The following is a 24,283-nucleotide window of genomic DNA, read 5'->3' on the forward strand; positions in this document are numbered from 1 at the left end:
ACTTACAACTCGAAGAATGGTTTGGAAATGAATAGATACTCAAACTGGATGCTTTATCATGTTATTAGTTTTAGATCATCCAGTTAAATGGATGGCTAGTGAATTTTAGCAGTTGTGTTCTAGAGACAATGAAATGTATCTTGAAGGGACCAGATTTGGAATTTAAGAATGCTTCGAGAAACTTTCCTTGTTGATTGCAGTGAGATGAATTCATAGGAGCCACAGGCAGCCACAGAAATTGAGCAAATAAAATAAAATAAAACAGAATTAAGAAATGTGGGATTTGGAGGAGAAAACATTCTCCCTGACATCTCCCAACGTGCAATCAGATGCTCAGTGTTGAAATTTAGGGATAAACCTGTGTGGCAAAGCATGAGCTAAGAGATATAAGCTTGTTGGAATTATTATGGAATCCAGAGAGACCATGTGGGATTATAGAACATCTTGATGGACTAGTTTGCATTCTTTTAAAAGGTGTTTTGTGTATGGCAATTGTTGTATGAGCACATTTTAGGCCAGTGACACAATTTCATATGTGTCACTGGCGTAAAAAGGCTATCTATCCTTTCAATATGTACTGAGAAATCAAGTAGTGCAATGACATGAAGCAGGCATCACCAAGTAGAGGCTACTCTCAAGAACAAGTTCGACTGATCCTTCAGAACCCTGGACAGGTCCCATGGGAAAGTGGGGTTACTCTGGGCTGAGGATTGATTGGGCCCTTTTGGGCTTCAGTTTCAGGTCTGTCAGATTCAGAAGATCATTTAGTACAGGGGTGTCAAACTCACATCACCACGTGACATATCACGACTTTTCTCCCTTCGCTAAACCGGGCATGGGTGTGGCCAGTGCATGATGCATCCGGCCTGTTGCCCACAAGTTTGACAGCCCTGGTTTAGTGGTTGAAGTTCTGTGTAATAGGATCCAGAACCAACGCCTCTCTGGGTTTCAGTTTTTTCTTCTGAGTCCCCTTATCTCTTCTTTATTTCTCTCTTTGGATTTATGCTTGGTCATTACAGGAAACCAGATCATGGCAGTAGCAGGAATATTTCTTACTGGCTTTAACTGCTTTTCTCTTTCAGTCACCCACATTGATGAAGAAAAGGTATTGTCTACATGAATTACTTTCGTTTGGTCACATAGGTTCTTTGCCCCCACACTGGTGCTTGCTAAGATGTTGCTGAATGTCCTAACTTATGAACTCACTGGCCACCCACCTGGAGCCCACTGATTATATCAGAGGCTTTTCCAACATGCTTCTGCACTGTAAGTCCCCTTTTAAATGAGCTGTAAAAAATTTTCTCTGGGTCATGAATTCCAGTGAGCTGACAAATTCTTCCACCTCTTTATTTCAATACAGTAGAGCCGGCTTGCTGCTCTCATCTATAAAACTAGTCTCCCTGTCTCCACCTTTGAATTTGGGTTCTATCATGAATTGGTTTCAGATACAGACTCCATTCATTGCCATAAAATGCTTCTTTGCAACAACACTGGCACTTTTCTCTGCATGTGTTTATTTTTATATAGCTCTTCCTCGTATAAAGCAAGTCAATACAATTTTAATACCTCTGCTGACAGTTTCAGTCTAGTTGACAGTTAAATATAGAACAAGCCAAAGGGGAGACTATAAATGAACAACGTAAATACCTCTCTCTTTTTCCCCTTCCAGGCTGGTGCAGTTTTTGCAGATTTATGATTAGATTATGCTAGTATATAATCCACTTGTGAGCACAAAATATGGCATTCCAGAGCTATTCTTATTCAGACAAAGTTTCTGATCTTTATAAGTTTATTGAAAAGAATCAAAGCAGCTGAGCAATGCTTTTGTGTAATTCATTTCAATGCAGCGCTTCCCTATAAGATAAACTGATAGAATATTATTCTATTAAATAGGGGGCCTTGACGTATTAGTGACTTTATTGCTAAATTATATTTAAACCAGGATTTTTTCAACTTTCAGTCATTCCTACCCTGGATTATCATATGCCAGATCTTTCAAGAAAGCCTTTAGCAACCATCTGGGCTGGTTCCTGCTTGGGAAATGGTTCAGTATTATCTCCAGGAGATATGTAGAAATTCTCTTAATGCATTATTTGACTGAGAAGTTCTCACGTGGAGAAGAAGAATGGGACCATGCTGTTAGGTTTGCCCTAGTTAGTTCTGTTATTTGCTCTTGATTTTGGACATAAGAAGAAGCACTCTGTTTTCTTCTTCCACCTTTGATCTCTGTTACCATGTTTTCTTGTTCATAGTTATATATGAATTTGCATATGAATATGTATCACAATGAACAGGTTAGAGTGGTATTTTGTGACAGGCACACTTCAACAAATCTTCAACTGAGTAAATTACAAAAATAAGAAATAGAAGTGGATTTATAAGATAAGAAATAGACTAAATACTGTAGTATTTATTCTATTTCTTATCTTATAAATCCACTTCTCTTCTCATTTTTGTAATTTACTCAGTTGGTAAAGAACATAGTAGCAAGAATCCTATTGGCTCAGGCTGAAAGCTCATTTAATCCTACAATCAACCTCTCAGAATGTCCCTACAGGTATATTTAAAAGGCTTGTGTACTTGAAGTGGTAGCCCTCTTCCACTGTTGTTCTGTAACAAATGGTAATTAAGACCTGTCTTTGAATGTGGAAGTCGAGGGATGGATACAGCCATCAATATTAGGAGGCTTTCAGAGATTAATCAGAGGAGAGCTCTGCTACAAATAATATCTTATGGTTACAAATAGAATGAATAAATAAGTGGAATACTGAAGTCAATAGAAGTTAATAAGAGTTCTATACTTTGTTTGCTATAAACCGTATGCCCAGGTTTGTTGGGAATCTTACACTTTCACAATTGGAGAAACTAAATATTGCTTAGTGATTATTTGAAATTTTGAAATTAAAACCATTGGCTTATAAAAATATAATTTTAAAGTGAAGAATCTTCTTAGATTCTTAACTACTGTAAGGAAAATTTATACATACACACATACACACATACTCAAACATATTAATTGTTTTAATTCTTCTATATCAGATTATACAGAGAAAGATCATAGGTATTATGGCCAATAGAGTGAAAATACAGTAATCAGAAATGTCATTGATTTAACTTTGGAAACCCGTTGAATTGCATGTTTATATGACTTGAGTGTTCTCTTATCAGAGCCAGAAACCATAATGAAAGAACAGATAGCATTTGAAGCGATTGAGCTTTGAAATAAAACCAGCTACTCTTTGGCTAACACCCACTATGTTAATTTGAATGCAGTAGACTGGCTGGATCAAAATTTGATCTTTCAAGTTCATGTCTTTTAGAGGCCTTAAGTTGAAGGGATAAAGCGATCATTATAAAGGGAAAAGCCTAATTTACTCGAGCCATGTTATGACACTCTAATCATATCTGACCAGTCAATGGAAGAAGGATCAAAGGACATGAACATGAAAGCATTTGTTTTTGACTCTGACATTTCAAACTAATGCTGCCTCTCAGTTAGCCTTCTGCATAATATCTTGTGATTTATTGTTATGCCTCTCAAGATTAGGGCAATTGTATATGCCGTTGTATGCAATTGTATATGCCTTTTTCAGGACTGGGTTTTGATGAAGTGGAGAACTATCCAACTAGAGAAAAATGACATCAAAAAAGTGGGAATTCAGTTAGAACCACATTTCTTTAGAAGTAATATATCAGTAGGCAATCAGTGCACTCCAGATTACATTTGGTCAATGCGACATAACTTTTTCTGTAACCGTTCATATAACCAGCCCTTTTAGCTTCATAAGAGTCTAGTACAGTATGAACAGTTGTCTGATTTCTAAATATAATAATAACATAATATATAAAAGCAACTGTATCTAGCTATTCTCTTACAAAATATTTTGCTAAGGATTCCACTTAAGCTCTACAAGTGCTGTTCTGAGATACACAAAACACTGGACTCTGGGCTTCCAGTTTAATGAGGAAAGTATAAGGTGGGGGGAATGTGAATCCTTGGATCTATCATAGAATCATTAATCTTTGGTTTTGTCAGTAAAACAACGTTAGACCCTAAGTGTGGTATAGATTCTTGTTGTTATCTCTCCAATTTGAGGAATGTGTTGCATAAGATACGGTTCTTTCCATCTCATACAGTGTAAATAATCCTACAGATTCGATTGAGGGTATATTTTGTGCCTCTTATAGCTTAAGAATATCTGCTCGGGATAGGCTTTGCTTCTGTAGCTGCACCTAACCTATGGAATATCTTGCTTCAGGGAATTAATTTGATCTTGAGCCTTTGTAAATAGTTTCCTTCCACTAGAAGTTGTTCCTACTCCTCATACATTGGTTTAGAACAGGGGTAGTCAATATTTTTATACCTACTGCCCACTTTTGTATCTCTGTTAGTAGTAAAATTTTCTAACCACCCACCGGTTCCACAGTAATGGTGATTTATCAAGTAGGGGACAAAACCCCTGCCGCCCACCATGAAAGCTGGAACACCCACTAGTGGCTGATAGGGACCAGGTTGACTACCACTGGTCTAGAAGGTCTCCTAACTCTCAGGAATACAAAGGGGCCCCAGAAAGGATAAAAATATGCAAAAATGTGACTACCTCCTTATCCCTGTGAGAAATCAAATCTTTAAGCATAATATGTTTTCAGTATTTTATAGCCAATGTCAAGCAATTAATGCAATCAATTCAAGCAATGTCTTCATAGAGAAGAGCCAGAGCCTCTGTGACAGAGTACAGTCTTTACATCTAAGGATCAGCTTTCTTAGCCCCTCTTGTTGACAAGGACTAGAAGTAACATGGAGAAAATGCTTCATGCCTCTGCTACTCGGGGAACATGCCATAGCCCTGACTAATGACTGTTCCTCAAAACAGCTCTAACATTGTATAAAAATCATACAAATAAATACAACCAGAATATATTTGGCTGAAGAAAACACAGCTAGTTGAATGAGAACAAAAAGTATTAGTGAAGAGAAGGACCAGGGGAGACATGATAGCAGTGTTCCAATATTTGAGGGGCTGCCACGGGGGTGGGTGGGGGGGGTGTCAAGCTATTTTCTAAAGCACCTGTAGGCCAGATAAGGAATAATGGATGGAAACTGAACAAGGAGAGATTCAACCTGGAAATAAGGAGAAACTTTCTCACAGTGAGAACAATCAACCAATGGAACAGCTTGCCTTCAGAAGTGGGAGCTTTATCACTGGAAGCTTTCAAGAAAAGACTGGACTGCCATCTGTCAAAAATGGTGTAAGGTCTCCTGCTTGGGCGAGGGGTTGGACTAGATGACCTACAAGGTCCCTTCAACTCTGTTCATCTGTATCTACTCAGAAATTAAAGATCATAAAATCATTTATTCAAAAATGCCATGGTAGATGGCTGGGTTTTATAAGGAATTAACTGAATTGGATAAAATCCTAACAGGCACTGAAGAGAAGTTGATCAAAAAATTATATGGTTATTTATTAGGAGTGAAATTAGAGGAAGAACAAGTAAAAAAATCAATGATTGTGTGGGGGAAAATTTTTGGATATGGAATAGACTTGGATAAATGGCAGATATTATGGTCTAGAAACTATAAATTAACTATGTCAATGGCCTATAAAGAGAATTTGTATAAGTTGTTTTACAGGTGGCATGTACCCCCAACGAGAATTGCTAAGATGTTTAAAGATAAGTCGGCAAAGTGCTGGAAATGTCAGAAGTCACCAGGATCATACTACCATATGTGGTGGACATGCACAGAAGCTAAAAAGTATTTGACTAGAATACACATGTGGCTGGAGAAAATTATAAAACAGCGTATAGATTTAAAACCAGAGACATTTTTATTGAGAATTTTGCCTGAGGGTTACAATAAAGAGTTAATGTATTCGATTATCAATATATTAACAGCAGCTAGGATTGTATTTGCACAAAATTGGAAAAATGAGAAAATTCTGATGGATGAGGAAATAATTAAGAAAATAATGGAATGTGCAGAAATGAGTAGATTGACAATGGCAATTAGAGAACAAGAAGAAAAAGATTATTATAAAATTTGGAATTTATTTTATGAATGGGTGGATAGAAGAGTAAGAAATTAAAATATGTAAGTACAGTATAATATATCATTACCGATAAACAAATGAGTTAGATAAAGAAAATGAATGTGAAATATATCACTGAAAGTCAATAATTACGATGTTAGGGATAACAAGTGATACATGTGATATAAAATACTGATTAGAATGATTATAAACATATAAGTAAAATATGTATGAGAATGTTACTATGTGCACAAAGATATATGTACCCAACTGACACACTGTTGAACAGAAAGGTTTTATATTTGTTTGTTTTTGTTGTTATAAAAATAAAAAAACGTTTATAAAAAAAAATGCCATGGTGCTATTTGCTAATAAATGAAGAATAAAGAAGATTCTTCAGTACAAATAGAGATGGAGGCAGTTCTGTTTTTACCTTTTGACCAAATGAATCATCACATCGATTTTATCTCATTTCCTATGGAAGTCCAAGAGTTGCAGGGCATCTCAGAGGCAGATTTGTGGAAGCTCTGATATGTCAAATGGTGACAATGCGATAAAAAGTACAGAATTTCTGCTAAGAGGCCTTGGGCATTTTTTTTCTTCTAGAAGAAAAAAAAATTGCCCTGAGGCCTTAGCTGTATGTCATTTGCTGGTACATCAAGCCCACTTGTGCATTTCAGTCCATGAGCCCTGGCCGTAGAATTGAGTACAATCTCTTAGGATCATAACTGAAAATCAAGTCTTCTTCAATATATTCTCCTCTTTTCCTAGGATTTGTGAGTAGAATAGAAAAGTTACATCTATTAAAAGTCAGAATATTTTGGTGGGACTTGATTTGAAAAGAAGAGAAGCAGCTGTATGATAGCAAGAGAAAGAAAATAGAGGGACCAGAACAGGGTGGGATTCAAATTTCTTGACAACCGGTTCTGTGGGCATGGCCTAATTTGTGGGTGTGGCTTGGTGGTCATGTGACTGGCTGGGAGTGGCTTGTATGTAAATATTGTGAATATTTATGTAAATATTGAATTTTTTATAAAAAAAAGAGAGCAACTTTTACCCAAAATCAGGCAAAGAAGATTGAGTTGCTTGCAGAATCACAGAGTCACTCACTGATCTACCTTTCTGCAATCTGCTGCCTGAGTCTGCACTGAAAAATAGAAGCTTCAGTCCTAAGGAAGCTTCAGCTCTGCTCTCTCTGGTCACTTCTTCCTCACCCTCCAACTCCCTGAATACCATTCCTGACTGGGCCTCAGGGAAGCCTTTTGGGTGAAGGCAAAGCAGTACAACAGTGATTTAGATTAACTAGAAAGCAAGAAATCCGACAGGAGGGAAGGAGAGGGGGCCAGCCAGTGGCATGATTTGCCGGTTCTCCGAACTGCACAGAATCATAACAGCTGGTCTGAACTGGTAGAATCCCACCCCTGGACCAGAATACATACCATCCAATATGATGAATTCTTATTCTATTGCCCAGTTCTTTTATACAGCAGATGGAGTAATCTACCTGCCTTGAGATTGTGTAACTGGGGGTGGGGGGTGGACTCACCTGTTTCCTCTTAGTAGAAAATGCTGATACAGAGACATTAATATGATACTGATATGTTTATTGCATTATTTGGATTATTTATATCCTTTGTTCAAGTTACAGTAGATTCAAGTGACTTACAAATAAAATAGACACTTTAATAATAATAAAAAGTCTAGCAAACACTATGAAAACATAGCTCATTGGGATTTTTCCTGCAGGCCGCTTGATAGTACAATAATTTCCACATGGCAACTGATATCTTCTACCCTACCTCAGCCCACTAGCAAAGTGTACACTAAATATACCTGTAACATCCTCCCTGTAGTTATCTAAATCTCAAAGCAGGTGGCTACTTCACCTAAGGTTTGTGAGAACTGTGTTATGGAATAAAAACATATCTCAATTTATTCCTTTGGCCACTGAGGGTAGTTGTCTTTCTGGCAATTGTTCTTTCCTAGGTGTTATGCTACACTGATTCTTTATTAGCTACTAATGACTATAACTGTAGCATCAAGGTCTTGATCAACTAAACACATCACAGACTGTTACATTATATTTTAGGTAACTAAAATTAAAGCTTTGCATTGATGGAGAGGCATTCAGTTGTGTTTTGTTGCCTTCGTAGCTGCTTAGTAAGAGTCTGTACTGGACTAGGGCCATCCTCTGAATGAAGAGATGGGCAGGGTGCTATGGTGGAGGTATGTTGCTGTTAGAACAAATGGAATATCATGCCTGCAGGGTCTGTTTCAAGTGGTCAGCTGCATTTTATTGTTTTACATGTCTTAACATTTTCTCTTATCTCTTTATCTGTTGATTTAAAACATGCACTTGAAAATTCTATCCATGTTTGGCTGCTTCCCAAGATTGCCCATAGCATGAGGAGCTTCCAGCTATTGCTTGTTCTGCATGTTTAGTTCTTAAGTTTTTTCTCCTGTTGTTGCTTTGCCCTCCCAGAACAGCAGAAAAGCTAATAAACATGCATCTGGACTGTACCACTTCAAGCAAGATTTAAGGGAGTTGATAGACTATTCCATTCATGAAAAGAATTAACCTTTGGAAGAGAACAATTACAGGCTGGTTTTCTCTGTGATGAGTAGCTGAGTATGAATATCTATGAAGATTCTTTTGGGCTAGATTCTATGAACAGCTTTATAGAATCTGCTGATTGTAAAAAAAGATTTGACAAAATGGTCTGCCCTACTTTAAGCCCACTTGACATGAAACTATGTTTTTTCCCTTGTGCCAGAAGTCCAAACTACTGGGCTCAGCAGATGGAGGTGGATCACTCAGTCTTCTCTGCCATACTGCTGTGTATCTGGTGCCAATGCCTGCAGTGAGCTCAATTCAGAAGCTGTCTAGGTATATCCTGAGTATCTAGGACACAGCTGTGCCTAATATCTGCATATGCTACATTACATGTATAGATGTATAGCAGCTTTGCAAGAAAAGGAACTGGCTCTTAGTCTCAAGGCATTTTCTAAGCAACAGGTTGTCAATAGAATTTTCTGAGCTCAGTACAGCTGTTATTAGATACAACAGTATTAGCACGCAGCATATTTTAACCTGCAAGTGGAGGCTATAATGTTAGTCTACTTTGAATCACCTTGAATGATTGAAGTATTCTATATATGTGCTAAGATTACTCATGCATGTAACACCTAACACCTTATACAGTTTTTGCACTTGAAGTAAAAAATTATTCTCCCAAAGTAATTAATAATGAGATTTGATACTATGGAGTCTTAATTTCATATAGACTCTGCAGCAAAGTACCTAATAATATTTCTCTCCTTTCCTAAGACTGACATTAGTTGTCAACTTCTGTGCTTGTATTCACATGTAAGTATAATTTTTCCATAACTTGGAATTGGCAGAAAGTATTTGCCAATTTGTTTTCTGGCATGTCAGCCCTGCCTAATTAAGCTGTATTTTTTTTTCTATGAGCAGAACAGGGCTTTAAGTATGAACATATGTACAATAGGGTTATCCTAATCAGTGTTTAAGCTTCTTTTATGAAGCAACTTTAAAAAGAGAAGAGAAACAATGCAAGGACATGTATTCTCAAGAATGGACAAAGATGCCAAAGGAAGGTTTTCCCCCCATAATCTTAATTCATACAGGAGAGTGTTTGGATTGTTACAGCAGAGAGGGAGGGCTAAAACAATTCCCTTTCCCTTAGAAAGTTCCTTGAATATCCTCCCTCTTGCATACAATTAAATTTATTTATTTATTTGATTTGCCAATTGTTTACAAGATAAGTATAAATGTATACATAGTTCTGAATACATGAAATGGGTACATATAAGAAAAATAAAAGAAGAATAAGAGAAACAATAGGACAGGGACGGTAGGCACGTTGGTGCGCTTATGCACGCCCCCTACAGACCTCTTAGGAAAGGGGTGAGGTCAATAGTAGACAGTCTAAGGTTAAAGTTTTTGGGGTTTGGGGAAGAAACTACAGAGTCGGGTAGAGTATTCCAGACATTAACAGAAATTAACAGAAAAACTTTCAGTGGGCCCATGAAAGCATTTTAAAAAATATAATTGCCACATATACTTTTGGGAAAATCTCCCTGGAAATTCTTTTATTCATATATAAAACTATCACCTATTGATATCAATAAAATTTTTTTTTCTGTTTGTTTGTTTTTGGGGGAGGGGGTTGATGGTAGCATGTAAAAACTGGATGGTGAAACACAGCTTTATGAGATTTTTTTTACAGAAAATCATATTCACAGCATGGAACATAACATGGGGGTGTGGGCAGGGAAATAATTGGACATTAATTCAAGCACAAGGAACTATGACTCCTCAGCCAACAGTAGCCATGCTTGGAGAATGGCATTTCTTTTGCTCCTTTATAAAGAAAACTTGGGGTTCCTTGTAATAGTTTACTGGTGTTAATTGAATTGAAGTTGATGGCTACTCAGCAAACTCTGAATAAGAAACAGTGCTTGTTAGAAATGTAAACTAAGTAATAAAGAGTTTTCTAGGCTGGGTGGGGATGTATTTCTAGCTGGTTTGTTTAAAAGCTCCATTTGCTATGGATTAGTGCAGAAGCAGCATCTTTGCATGACTGCTTGTTCTTTTTCCACTTGTCTGACACTTAACTTTGTGGACTGCTTTCCTGACTTCCAACCTTTTACTAGTACTATACTTTTGTTTTACTCAATGAACTGCTTTTCTGGGTTTTGCCGTCCTGTTAATCCCGACTTTGTCATGAGCAATCACTTGAATGTCTGCTGCCTGTCTTCAACTGTGTAGTTTGCTATTTACAACTTTTGTGTGTCTCTCCTGTCTACTCCCCCAATTATGAGAGATTGCAGAGGTGCTAAATATGCAAATATTTTTGAGACAAGGGAGTTAGGTGCAGTTTATGGAAAGAGAAAAGGGATAATTGGACACTGAAGTATTTATTTGAATGATTATTGTCAGATTCAAAGAGTAATCAGATAACTTACAAATTTTTAGGGATTTCAGATTTTTAGAGGCACAATCCTAGTTTTTCATGACAAGACATAATAATATTACACAGTGTTGGTTCACTACTTTTTTTGCATATAACACACTTATTTTCCTGAAAGTTTACTGTTTTGCAAATCTTAGTATTGCTTCATTCATTCAACCTGAAAAGTTGAATAAAATGAGGTAGAATAGTTGGTTGCTCTATATGAAATGAAAGTTGGGAAATGTTTGCACCTTAATCAGGAGTTCCCCTGAGTTATTTGCATTATGGAAAATCTGCCATTTGTGAAGTAGAGACTTGGTTAAATTTTTGATCCCAAGATTACTAAAAGGAACTACTAAGGACAGAATGGAGAGTTCTGTAGTTTAAAACAATTACTACCAAATAATACCAAAAAAACAATTACTACCAACCTGCCTTCAATCGAGGACCTGTATACTGCATGAGTCAAAAAGAGGGCTGTGAAAATATTTACAGACTCCTCACATCCCAGACATAAACTGTTTCAACTCCTTCCCTTAAAATGACGCTATAGAGCACTGCACACCAGAACAACTAGACACAAGAACAGTTTTTCCCCTGAAAGCCATCACTCTGCTAAACAAATAATTCCCTCAACAATGTTCAACTATTACAAAGTCGCACTACTATTATTTTTAAACTTCTTATCAATCCTTATCACCCATCCCCTCCCATTTGTGACTATATGACTGTAACTTTGTCGCTTGTATCCTTACGATTTATATTGACTGTTTCCTAGTATGATTTGATTGCTTATTGTACCCTATGACTATCATTAAGTGTTGTACCTTATGATTCTTGACTCTTGACAAATGTATTTTTTCTTTTATGTATACAGAGAGTATTTGCACCAAGACAAATTCCTTGTGTGTCCAATCACACTTGGCCAATAAAGTATTCTATTCTATTCTATTTATTGCAAAACTCATCTTTTTGTTGCTCAGTCACTAAGTCAGGTATGAATTTTCACAATCTCTTGGACCATAGCACACCAAGCCTCTGTATTCTCCACTGTCTCCTGAGTTTGCCCAAATTCATGTTCATTGCATCGGTGACATTATCTAACCATCTCATCCTCTGCCATCCCCTTCTCTTTTTTTGCCTCCAGTCTTTCCCAACATCTGGGTCTTTTTCAGCGAGTCCTCTCTACTCACTAGATGGCCAAAATATTTGAGCTTCATCTTCAGTATCTGTCTTTCCAAAGAACAGTCAGGGTTGATTTCCTTTAGGATTTGACTGATTTCATCTCCTTGCAGTCCAAGGGACTCTCAAGGGTCTTCTCCAGCACCCCACGTTGAAAGCATCAATCAATTCTTTGGCACTCAGCCTTCCTTATGGTTCCACTTTCACAGTCATACCTTACCACTGAGAAACAAAATGATAAGCAGGCAGACCACTCTTCTATCTTTTTTATTTGATACATTTGCCTCAAAATATAGCTATAAAACTTATTTAGTTTGCATAAATCACTTTTTAAAAATTCAAAATGTCCAGGAGAGTGGGAGGGAAAAACTCCAGGCAGTTTCCTGGAATTCTCCCACTTGATGCTGGCCTAATTCCATTCACCTCCAGGTTTCTGCTTGTGCCATCAGTTTCTGCTCTTCTCATTTTATAGCTGACTCCTGGATTTTGCATCTTGCCCTTCTTAAGCAAAGCAGCAGATACACAGTTAGCACCATTGACACACTTATTCCTTCATTTGCAGCACCCCCTTGGAAGGTTGGATCTGTTGAAAATCACTGTCAAGGTTAAGCAATGTTTTGCTGCTCTTTCTTTAAAATTATTTTCTCTCCCCCTTTCTGATTTTGTGGAAGTACATAGGATTTGTTTTTAAAAAATAAAATAAAACAACATTGTTACCATAAGCCTATTGGAGCCTAAATGCATTTATTTCATGTTTCACCATCACCATCTTCATCATTTTTCCAAAAAGCATTGATGGCTTACAGTCTCGGAAAACAAGTTCCAGTGGGAAGGAGGTCTTCCCTGTGGAAATAACACCATCATTTTCATTATAGTTGAAAGGGACCTTAGAGGTTTTCTAATAGTCCAACCCTCTGCGCAAGCAGGAGACCCTATACCATTCCAGACAAGTGGCTGTCCAGTCTCTTCTTAAAGTCCTCCAGTGATGGAGCACCCACAACCCCTGAAGGCAAGCCGTTCTACTTGTTGGTTGCTGTCACTGTTTGGAAATTTCTAGGTTGCTTCTCTGTTGATTAGTTTCCATCCATTGTTTCTTGTTTTGCCTTCAGGTGCTTTGGAAAATAGGTTGACCCCCCCCCCTTCTTTGTGGCATCCCCTCAAATATTGAAACTCTGCTATCATGTCACCTCTAGTCCTTCTTTTCAGTAGACTAAATATACCTAGATGTACATACATACATACATGTACATAAACTAGACATACAAATGAGAATATCCTTCCTGGGACTCCCAGATCTCCAGACTAGAATTCCAAGAGGTACTTCATATTGTGGAATTTCCTGAATTTCTTGTTAAATTGTCAATTCCCAAAATCTGATGTGAGAAACTATATATTAAATAAAGATTTAGTTTGGGGGATGGAGATACATGTTTTTTGGCTGTTTTAATAATTTCACTTCATAAAATATACTTTGAATGCCCACACTACATTCTTGAAAATGTGGGTTGGGAATATGTTTTAGACACAGTGGAGAAGACAGTAGTATTTCATTCTACCAGCTGATTGTTTTGAATAAGAGAAGTGAAAGTGCAGTGTGAAACTATTTTGCTGAATTTGAAGAAGGATTCCACATCCCAATTAAAGATTCACAATGGAAAATCACAGCAACAATTCTAAACAGTAATTCAGTGAAATTGGCATGACAACAGAGATGTTCACTGTGTGCAACATTATTTTAGACTGTTTTCCTGACTCATGGACAGGTTTTAAGCAGGATCCCAACTGCATTTCCCATGTCTATTCCACAGCTTTTACGGCATTCCCTAAAATGAAGCAAAAGTTAAGATAGTTATGTTTTTATGATCTCAGAATCACAGAATTGGAAGAACATTGAAAACCATCCCCAATCCAGATGGCTTTCTATGTCATAATTACAGATAAAGCTATGTATTCTTTTCACTTTGCATAATTTCCCCAGATTAGTCTGAAAGTTAGTTGATCATATGCCACTAGAAGAAAGAAGCTACAGCATGTGATTTGCCTGCAGAGGGTTCTCGCTTTTGAGCTAAATTACATACTGCAGAAGAAAGCTATCTTTAGAAGAACGTTATCCAACCAGAGACCCCCTCCAGATGGGTTGGATTATAATTCCCAAAAGCCATGCCACATGGCTATTGAATAATGGGAATGTTAATTCAGCACAGCTCAAAAGGCTGGGAATGCTGTAGAGGAGATTAGTTTCCATTCCTACTAAATGGTCAATCAGATCCTCAGCATGAGCAAAAATCATTGGAATGAAATAATGCTGGATTCACTTTCATGCAGCTCAACAGTTGGCTCTTTGTGAGAACATCCTCAATCCAACTGTTGTTCCAAGATCTTCTTGGCTCCTGCTTTTCCCTATTTGTGGACCAATTTTTATGAGTTTCCTAATTAGTGACCCTGCTTCAGTAATTCAAAGAAAAGGGATCTTCCGTTTCTCTTTTTAAACAAGGACTGTCTCTGACTTCAAATGAATGCCCTTGTTTTTCCCTCCTTCCTAGACAGTGCCCCTCTGGTTTCTTTTCCTCTTTTTTTCTTGGCATATTTCTAGTCTCTGACCTTATTGGCAAACATGATTTAAACATTTGTTATGCTTTCTCTACAGACTTTTCCTGGAACGGCTAAGTTGTACTCAAAAATGAAAGTAAATTCTCTTTGTCTCAAAAGTGTATTTTTCTACATTGTAGAAAAAACAGCTGATGATGATGTTCAGAAGTCTGATATCTCATCCAGCAGCCAAGGAGTGATTGAAAAGGAATCCCTTGGGCCTCTTCTTCTTGAGGTATGTGCTTAAGAAAACAGCTGCTCCACGTATTTCTAATGCAACTTTTTTTTAATAGAGTTTTCCTTTAAATTTTGCTGTAAAATAGAAAGTAGGTATTTGCATAAGAAATTGTAGAACTTTCATATTGGGACTAATTACTAATTAGACTAAAGGAAAGATGTTAGGGAGATGGATTATAGGTAGTCCTAGGCATTCGTTTAGTGGCTGTTTGAAGTTATAACAGCACTGTAAAAGTGACATATGACAGTTTTCACACTTATGACCATTGCAGCATTCACTTAACCCAGTGGTCACAAACAGATTTTTGACCCACATTCATTCTATGCCTATTATCACCTGGAAGTATTTATTTTGCATTGATTATTCACTTATCTATTTCATGTAGCACTGCATGGCTGGCTGTAGCACCCAGTTCCCATTGCAACCAATTATGTTTCTTCTGATTAGTAATATTAGTAAAGCTGCCATGCTATCCATGACTCCTTGTAGGAAACTATGTAGCAACTTCTCCAGTTCTGGAACCAATCATCAGACTCCATCTGCTGCCCAACCCATTCCAGCTGGTCAGCCAGTCCTTCCTGGGGGGGATTCCTTTCTGCCTGTCTCCAAAGCTACCACTACTAACATTTCTGTGCCACCCTGAGAGAAAAAGCCACAAAGACTCTTATAAGACTCTTACTTTCTTTTCTTGCAGTTCTTGTTTTGTTTTTGTACTGTCCCACGTTTAGCACCTCTCTCAATCTTGTGGCTTTCACTCATTCTCCCAAACACTTTTCATAAGCAATAAAATTCATCACGGCTTTTTAAATCTCATTTACATATAAGGAAAATATTTGGCTTCAAAACAAAGAGAGCTCTTTCAAAGCAGGTTGTCTCCTGTCATCATTCTCAATCTCTAAATGTCCTAATATTTTTTTTTCTATATCTCTGGTCTCATTTAGAATCACAGAGTTGGAAGGGACTTTAGAGGTCATCTAGTCCAACCCCCTGCTTGTGCAGAAAAGTCTATTCCAGATATTAGCCTCTACCTAGGATCGAGCTCATAGCCTTTTGATTGTGAGGCAAGAGCTCCACCTCTAGGCCACTGCTTCAGGTCCTTATTTACCTCATCCATTCATGTCACTTGGTTGAATAATCCTTTTCCTATGTTGTGCTCATTCAGAACATTGCACAGTTTCCCCCACAAAAAATATGTCTCTGCTTCTTTCATTTTCCCCATTTCCTGGGGCATAATATGTAACTATCGTTAACCTAGGAATTCCTGCTTTCATATACCCTGACAGCAGTGGTGGGATTCATTTTTTTTTTATTACCGGTTCTGTGGGCGTAGCTTGGTGGGTGTGGCAGGGGAAGGATACTGTAAAATCTCCAGTCAGAAGTGGTATTTGCCGGGTCTGCGAACTACTCAAAATTTCTGCTACCGGTTCTCTAGAACTGGTCAGAACCTGCTGAATACCACCTCTGCCTGACAGTACCCTAGATGATACTAGTGCATATCTTCTGATATGCTTTTCATACCTTTCATTCAAAAATAAAGCTACCTTCTATGCATGTATTCATTAACCCTGCTTCACAAAATCAAGCCACATTCACTCTGAACAGATATACTGTATTTCTTCCACTGTTTCCTAATTTTTCAGACACACAATGTATCTATTTTTCTTTATTTACTTTCATTCTGTCATACCCTTTGCAATTTATTACTTTTATAAATCAGGTTTCAAAATTCTATATGCCATATTGTTTGAATTGGGTGATATTAATTATTAGATAAATAATAGGTCATTACTAGAATGGCTAATTGACCTCTGCTGCCCATCATAGCTTTGTTCATTTTTCACTTTTTAACAATATGGAGGATGTGTAGGCTAAATTAGCAGTTATCGGTATTTTTGGTAAAAGTAAGGCCACATTCTGTCCACTTGGCACCTTCTAGGAGGTGTATGCAATGTATCAACAAACTCCCAGGCTAACAAGTTTGAGGAAAAAAATTCATATTAAAGAAGGGGAACCATCTCTTGGAAGAACTCAGAGATTATTTTGATATTTCTTGTGATCCACGTTCCATACTCACCAATTGCTCGTACCATGCATGTTTGAATTTTTACATTTAACAGCAAAATTAGTTCCATTCCTAATATCTGGAAGTAGATTATTTATGATCAGTCTCAGGTTAGATAAGCGTCAGATGGACCACGTTAACTAAGATTGATTTACATTCATTCAGCACTGTTTTCAACTGTTTATTCACTTTTTTTTTTCTTTACCTGTTGTCCTGTATGATTTATTCATGTACATTTTATAGTATTTCCCAAATTCAAAAAAAATCATAGCACATTTGTTATGATGAGACTGGTAGTGTCCTAAAACAGCTGAAAATTAAAGGGGGAGGAATTATAATTTAGACAGGAACCTAGGAGCTGCACTTTCCACTCAGAAGCATGTAATGCAGAAACCTCTTGTTGCTTAGCAACAGACAACTGTGACTCAGTGAAACTGCAAGCCATGGGCTAATTTTGTTGGGGTGGAGGGGAAGGTTGTGGAGAGTGGATTGGCTTGGTTTGAAATTACTTCCTGTTTCCAGCAGCTAATATAGAAGGAACCACTCTACTAGTACAAAATAAAGAGCGCAGAGCCAGATAAATTATGTCTCCCTAGCAAAAGCAATACTAAAAAGAGAAACAAATGCTGATAGAAATGTCCAAGTGTGTGGTTGGGTCTGGGCATATATTGTTTTGAATGATGAAGGGGCAGTCCAAACCATCTTCAACCCTGTATGACTCAGGCAGCACTTAGGCATCCTCAACTATACCAAAGGAAAGTCACTCCATCCTGTTTAGAAAATATACAGCAATCAGAATTCTGCCATACCTTGTGTTAGTTAGATTCTACTTTACTTTGTCCTACTTCTGCAGCGATTCCAATGTTTCTTTCATTCTTAGGAATTCAAAGGTGCCCCATCCTAATTAGCAAGGAATGTGCCCTTTAAGCATTTCATCTTTGCATAAGAATATTTTAGGCCAGGCGTCCTCAACCCCTGAGGTCACAGCCCATTACCGGGCCTTGAGCCATTCGGAACCAGGCCGTGGAAGTGGCAGGTCTGCCGCTCACACAAGTGGAGCTATGTATGTGCACTTCCCTACCACACATGCGGAACCATTTCCTCTCTCCTCACTCCCACCCCCTGTAGGAAGTTAGCACCCACCCCTCTCCTAGAAAAATGAAATATCCTAGGAAATATTAAAAAGGCAGAATATTTCCCTTAGAAAGAGAAGTAGAAACTCAGAAGCAGAAACTCAGAGAGGCAGAAGCTCACCCCCACACACACACCTTTGTTAATGTGCGGGCCATTAAGGCCTAGGCTAGAATATTCTACATAATAAAGGCCTCTGCCCATCTCACCACCTGGCCTGGGAAGATTGCATCAGCCAGCACTCAGGTGAAGCCATGTGGTCCAGACAAAGCCTACAAAGTTAGCTAAGACCCTCGCCCTTGGGAGTCTGACAGCCAGTTTCTTGCACAGGAACAGGAAACTCTGAGGTGGGGCCCAACAGAGATTATAAGGGACTCTCAGCATCTCAGCCCTTTTTCCTTATTTCTTCACCCAAGGCATGTGATCCTGTCCACCATTAAACCATCTTTCCAAGCAGTCATCATGTTTCCAGTGTCTTTCTTCCCCACGTAGAACTGAACCCAGAAGGATAATTCTTCTAACACCCCCATTGGGCCACAAAGCCAGAAAGGTTGGGGAACTCTGTTTTAGGCCAGCTGCATTGAGATCCTTCTGATTTTAAATGTCTGAAGAACAGATTTTCTCTCTCAAGTTGGCTTTCTGCAAAAAGAAAGAAAGAAAAAGGCTTGGCTTGCAACCTAAAACATGCATAATCATTACCGAAAGGAATGATAACAGGAAGACAAATGTTAGTTCAATTATGGGATAAATTATCACCCACCGTGGGAGTTGTCACCTGTGCAATCCGGTGGCTAATCCTGGAGCATCAATGCCAACAATTATTTCCTTTCTTTATATCAGCATTGTAAGAAAACACGCTAGTTAGGCAAGATATTCTGGCAGAGTCACCTTGGGCAGCAGAGAGCAGGACAAAGAAAGTGGTAGAGGGAGAGCCAGTTATGAAGTTTGGCAGATTTGATGGTAGTATAATCTTAAAATCTAGACTTCTTCTGAAAACACTTGTTAGCATGGTCTGTAGAAAGTGGATGTGGATTTACATAAAGTGGATGTGTCATTGTTCATGCAGTATTCGACTAAAGTAATATGCATTTGCCCACATAGGAGTGGACACCAGTATTTTTTATAAGTTGATTGTATGTATTAAGCATGACTGCTGGGCCTATTTATCATTGTTACTTGTATATTTCTGATACTTTACCCATGATGGTGCCCTGATCATCCATAACCCCAATTGTCAGCTCTTCGTTGTTTTAAAGTCATGTAAAGATAGAAACACCTTTCTTAATGCCCTTTGTCGTTGTTTTGGACCCTGCAGGCACTGGATGGCTTTTTCTTTGTTGTGAATCGTGAAGGACGGATTGTGTTTGTGTCTGAGAATGTCACCAGCTACTTAGGCTATAACCAAGAGGAGCTTATGAACACCAGTGTCTACAGTATCTTGCATGTGGGAGATCATGCTGAATTTGTCAAGAATTTGCTGCCTAAGTCACTAGGTGAGCAGTGTGACTTTCTTGGCCTTGTCTCATTTTCTTTGCAAAGCTGCTGCTGAATCAACGAAACATATTCGTATAATTTCAATATAAATTCATGTCAGGATACTAGGACAACTTTTCTAGATAGTTCATGAAGTAAGTGTGCAGGGAAAACTAAGGCTCTGTAAGACCACAATAGTTAACCTAAAAACATTTTTTACCAGAATATAAGGAATATATTAAAAATCATGATGTAAAAGGGTAACTGATGAAAATTCCAGGTATCCTAAATCTGCTTCATTATCTAGAGTTCTAATTGATATTCTTTTGTAATATTTGTGAAGAAAAACAAGAAGTTGAGGTTTTTAATTTAAAGAAGTGATAATAGATGGCCTAGAACAAAATGATCATGTTATTCTTTTCTTTACACATCAGACACATAAAACCACTTCATATAATACATTTTTAAGTGTTTGATTTCTTCAAGGCTTCAGTTTAATCTGTTGAATGTGCAGTTGAGTTGAGTAGATGCAAGCTGCACTCAGGAGCACTAGCAGGTGGTTAGGAGATTAGGAAGCAGCTCTGTTTTGCAAACAAGATCCAATTTAATTTTGTCGGTGACATGTCATTCCAAATGCATATCATTCATTCTGCATTTAAGCTGATTTTTGAATAATATGCTAACTCACAAGCATCATTATGTAATTCTCAGTAAGAACTTCAGTTGACTACTCAACCAGAAACCAATTTTTTGCCAGTCTCAAAGGTAGAGAGATAAAAACGTGAAATGCTTACTGAGTGTCAGCTTAGCCAGCAGACTAAACCAGTGACTGGAGGCACAAAGATGCTCTTTGGTCATCTCGTTATTAATGTGGCACATTAAGTACATAGCCTGATTCAGTCAGAGAGGTTACTGGCTGCTTACAAATCAATGTTTTGTTCAGAGAAGGTCAACTGCTTGCTGCTGTTTAATCAACTTGATGATAAAACCCCTCTTGCTTAGCAAGCTTCTGTTTATCAAAGTTATGGCCTATTAGCTAAAGCTTTATTAGTTGACAAGTCACTAATTCAGTAAACTCTCATAGTTCTTACAACTGCCTTATTGGGTCAATGCAAGAGTTTGCTGAAGCTGCAAAGGTACATGTTATAGAGGGAAAGAGAAACCATCAGTAACACACTGAGCACTTTATGGAAAACAAGTGAAGGTCAGCAAAGATTTTATATGAATACAGAAAGCCAGAGAGATAGAAACTATGTATTATCCACTCTGCAGGTCATCTTTGAAGGTTCAAAATATACCGTATTTGCCGGCGTATAAGACGACTGGGCGTATAAGACGACCCCCAACATTTCCACTCAAAATATAGAGTTTGTTATATACTCGCCGTATAAGACTACCCCTCTTCCACACACCTTCCACTTTTGCACTTTTTTTTTTTTTTTGACGCACTTTTCTGCTTTGGACAATTTTGAAATGAGCTAATCCAATTTTGAACCAAGAATATGCAAATAGCTATGGAGTTTAGAAATGAGTTTTAAAAATATTTTTCATTGCTTACCATTAAGCGTAAATATGTTGTAAATAAAATGAGAACACAGGAAACGTTCTCTTCTCAATACAGCTGATCTCTCTCTCTCTCTCTCTCTCTCTCTCTCTCTCACACACACACACACACACACACACACACACACACACCAAAAACCCGGACACTGAAAAGGCTGCCAAGGAACAGTATATTCAATGCCTTCTCTTTAATCAAGAAACAAGGAATTCCTTAGAATCTTTTTTTTTCCCAAGTGGCCCTCTTTAAAAATAATAATGGAGGTAACACTTTCATTCAAAAAGTCTTCCAGTATCTGGAGTCGCTCAGACATATTGAAGTGAGGCAGGAGAGTAAGTGAAATTTGAAATGATCCAGCTACCGTTTTCTTCCCTCCCGCCCGAAGGCCATTATCTCCACGTCAAAACGAACGAGGGGAGGCAAAGAAGCCAAACACGCTAAAAAGGATCTCTTTATTTTCCTACACAAGGTCACACCTACTTTTCCGCATTCAAAGGACAACCTCTCCTCACCACCACCACACACACACACCCCCCAATACCCGCAAACAATGTTCTGGGCATTAATCACCATTGCTACATTAACCTGGTAAATTTATACCCTGCTCTCCCCAGTGTTGCTTTGACGGCAGGATTTCACACAGCGGGCGCTCGCCGCTCTCTTCTCTGCTCTCCCACCGTTCGCACATGTTGGAAGCACCGTAAAACCTGATGACCCACCCGGGGCTCCCCCATCCTTAACTCTACAGCCGCCCGCATGCAAAACCTGCGTGCAAAAAGAAAAAAAAGAAAAAGAAAAGTACGCCGCACGTGAGGATCTTGAATCCTCTCCTCCCCACACCGCTAAGGAAGGAAGAGGGGAAAGGTTGCGCAGCGCGTGGCGAGTGACACCCGCCACACACACACACACACACACACACACACACCCCTCCCCAGCCTCCCTCCCGCTGCAACTCAAGCTCGAAGTGGGAGTCGGAGTCCTCCCGGCGTATAAGACGACCCCCCACTTGGAGGCATGTTTTTCAGGGCAAAAAGTCGTCTTATACGCCGGCAAATACGGTAGGTAGAATATATAGGTAGTAAAGTAGCAATACAGATTTCTTGTCTTATAATCTGGAACCCTTCACTTGCTATAGTCCTACTTGATCATGCATATATACTTGCATTTGTGCATCTATGAAGCATATACATGTATATGTGTATGGTCACTGACACAAATTTAATAGACCTCCCTGTGCAACCTTAATGATAGTTGAAACAAATGCCAAATTCAATAAATTCAAAATCTATAAGGGTTCCCTGTCTAGAAAAGTGTTGTCCAAAACTCAGCAGGGTTGTCCAAGAGTGAAAATTTGTATGATACTCTTCTTTGAGTCTTTTGGAAGACAAAATAGTCCTTGAAGAAGAATCCTTTTGAAATTGTAAATGTATTTTAGTGTTCTGCTCTCTCTCTCTTTTTTTTTCTATAGCTACCTTTCTTTTTTGGTTGAATTTCACAGTGAGAGGAAGACTGCAATCTCAGATCCTTGCATGTCCATGCAGTTGGATAAGATCTTAGTCAGAGATGGACATTATATGTCATACCTGCATATGCACAATCATATGTACCAAGTACATTTTATTGGGGAAGAGGATGCCCAAGATGGATCTTATTGTACCATTTTTCCATTACAGTGCATAGCTCTGCAGGATTTAAAGATTATTTACCTTCATCTATTAACTTTAAACATTATTAGCTTTATTTCCTATCCTTATCCAGGAATCCAAGGTGGTTTACTTGAGGTTTCACTTTCTTTTATTTCACAACAAAAACCCAGTGAGGTAGATAAGAAGTGAGAGAATCAGTCACCCAGGCAAATTCTATTGCTGAGGTGGGACTTGAATCTGGGTCTATCAATGTTTCAATGCTACACCACACTGGCTAGTTAAATGTCCAACTGCTGGAGTTTAGATTTAGATTTTAAGTAAACAATGCTGCAATTTTCACATATGCTGCAATTTTCAAAATCAGTTTTGTTAAACTAGTGCTAGCATAGACCTTTTTAATATTGATTTCAGTGTGGCTGGTATCAAATTTGCTTCAGTCAATATAAAATAGACAAGCTAATTTAATATAAGGTAGGTTTAAATCAATATTTCACTTAATCAGGTCTTAATTGATTTTAGCTTACTACAGTGTACACTTATGCATGGATAGAGTTCAGTGTTTTGTGAAATGTTACTGTTGCATTAAACACATATTCTCACTCTCATACAGTTCACCCAGTTTTCTATAGACAAATTAAAAAGTTTTGTTTTTCTAGTACTTTCTGAGAAAATTATGCAAGGTGTTCCTTATTCACACTGAACATGGATTTTTTTAAAAAAAATATGAATATGGTTGCCAAGGAAACTGCTGAATGCAAATATGAGAGGTAACCATAGCAGAACATTTCAGAAGTACTATCATTCTGTGAGTCTAATATATCCTTTGCATGTATATGTTTTCAATCACTAAAAAGATTTAGTGATGTGTACCTTGACCAAGAATAATATTTGTGGCTGGAGACATATTTCTCCACAAACCCCCACCTGCCCAAGAGTGTCAATCTGTGATCTTCCTGGTGAAACTGATTTTTTTTAGTTTCAATTTTTGGAGAGAGATTATTTATGCAAAATAGATCTGTTAAGCTTGTTTTGGCTTAGCACATTTATTTTTGAACTGTACTTCTGAAAGACCCATTCCCAGCTATGCATTAATGTTTGTTAGTCAGTCATGGGGGTTTTTTTGAATCAAGAAAGAAGATGTAGAGTTACCACTGCACTTTTCATCTCCTATAAAAAAAAATTCCCCTGGATTCTTCCTCTTTGGAGGATAACAAGGATCACAGAAAGAAGGAGAAATAAATCATGAGGTGGATGGTTCCTGATTTCTGCCATAAATGTTCTTCAAGATGGTGGAAGGAGTAAAGAGAATATGGGGACGATCTTGTCTTCTTTGAGAAGGAAAGGGGGAAAGTAGTGTGTGGGTCTTCTTGGCATCTACTGCATTTCTTCTGGAGTA

At 38.0% G+C, this 24,283-nt stretch overlaps 1 protein-coding gene across 8 annotated transcripts in view; it reads left to right on the plus strand.

The window, feature by feature from the left end:
• The window catches only part of NCOA1 (nuclear receptor coactivator 1), a 304,667-nt gene that overhangs the window by 231,953 nt on the left and 48,431 nt on the right, over nucleotides 1-24,283 (plus strand). For all 8 annotated transcript variants that reach the window (XM_087960167.1, XM_026671522.2, XM_087960171.1 and 5 more), the window contains 2 exons: nucleotides 14,917-15,011; nucleotides 19,523-19,700. In XM_087960167.1, coding sequence (XP_087816293.1) covers nucleotides 14,917-15,011; nucleotides 19,523-19,700 — 273 coding nt within the window. The remainder of the gene's footprint in view (nucleotides 1-14,916; nucleotides 15,012-19,522; nucleotides 19,701-24,283) is intronic.

Source organism: Notechis scutatus, chromosome 1 (genome assembly GCF_049901735.1).
Source record: "Notechis scutatus isolate UNSWTSFEM ecotype Mainland chromosome 1, rNotScu1.2, whole genome shotgun sequence".
Lineage (NCBI taxonomy): Eukaryota > Metazoa > Chordata > Lepidosauria > Squamata > Elapidae > Notechis > Notechis scutatus.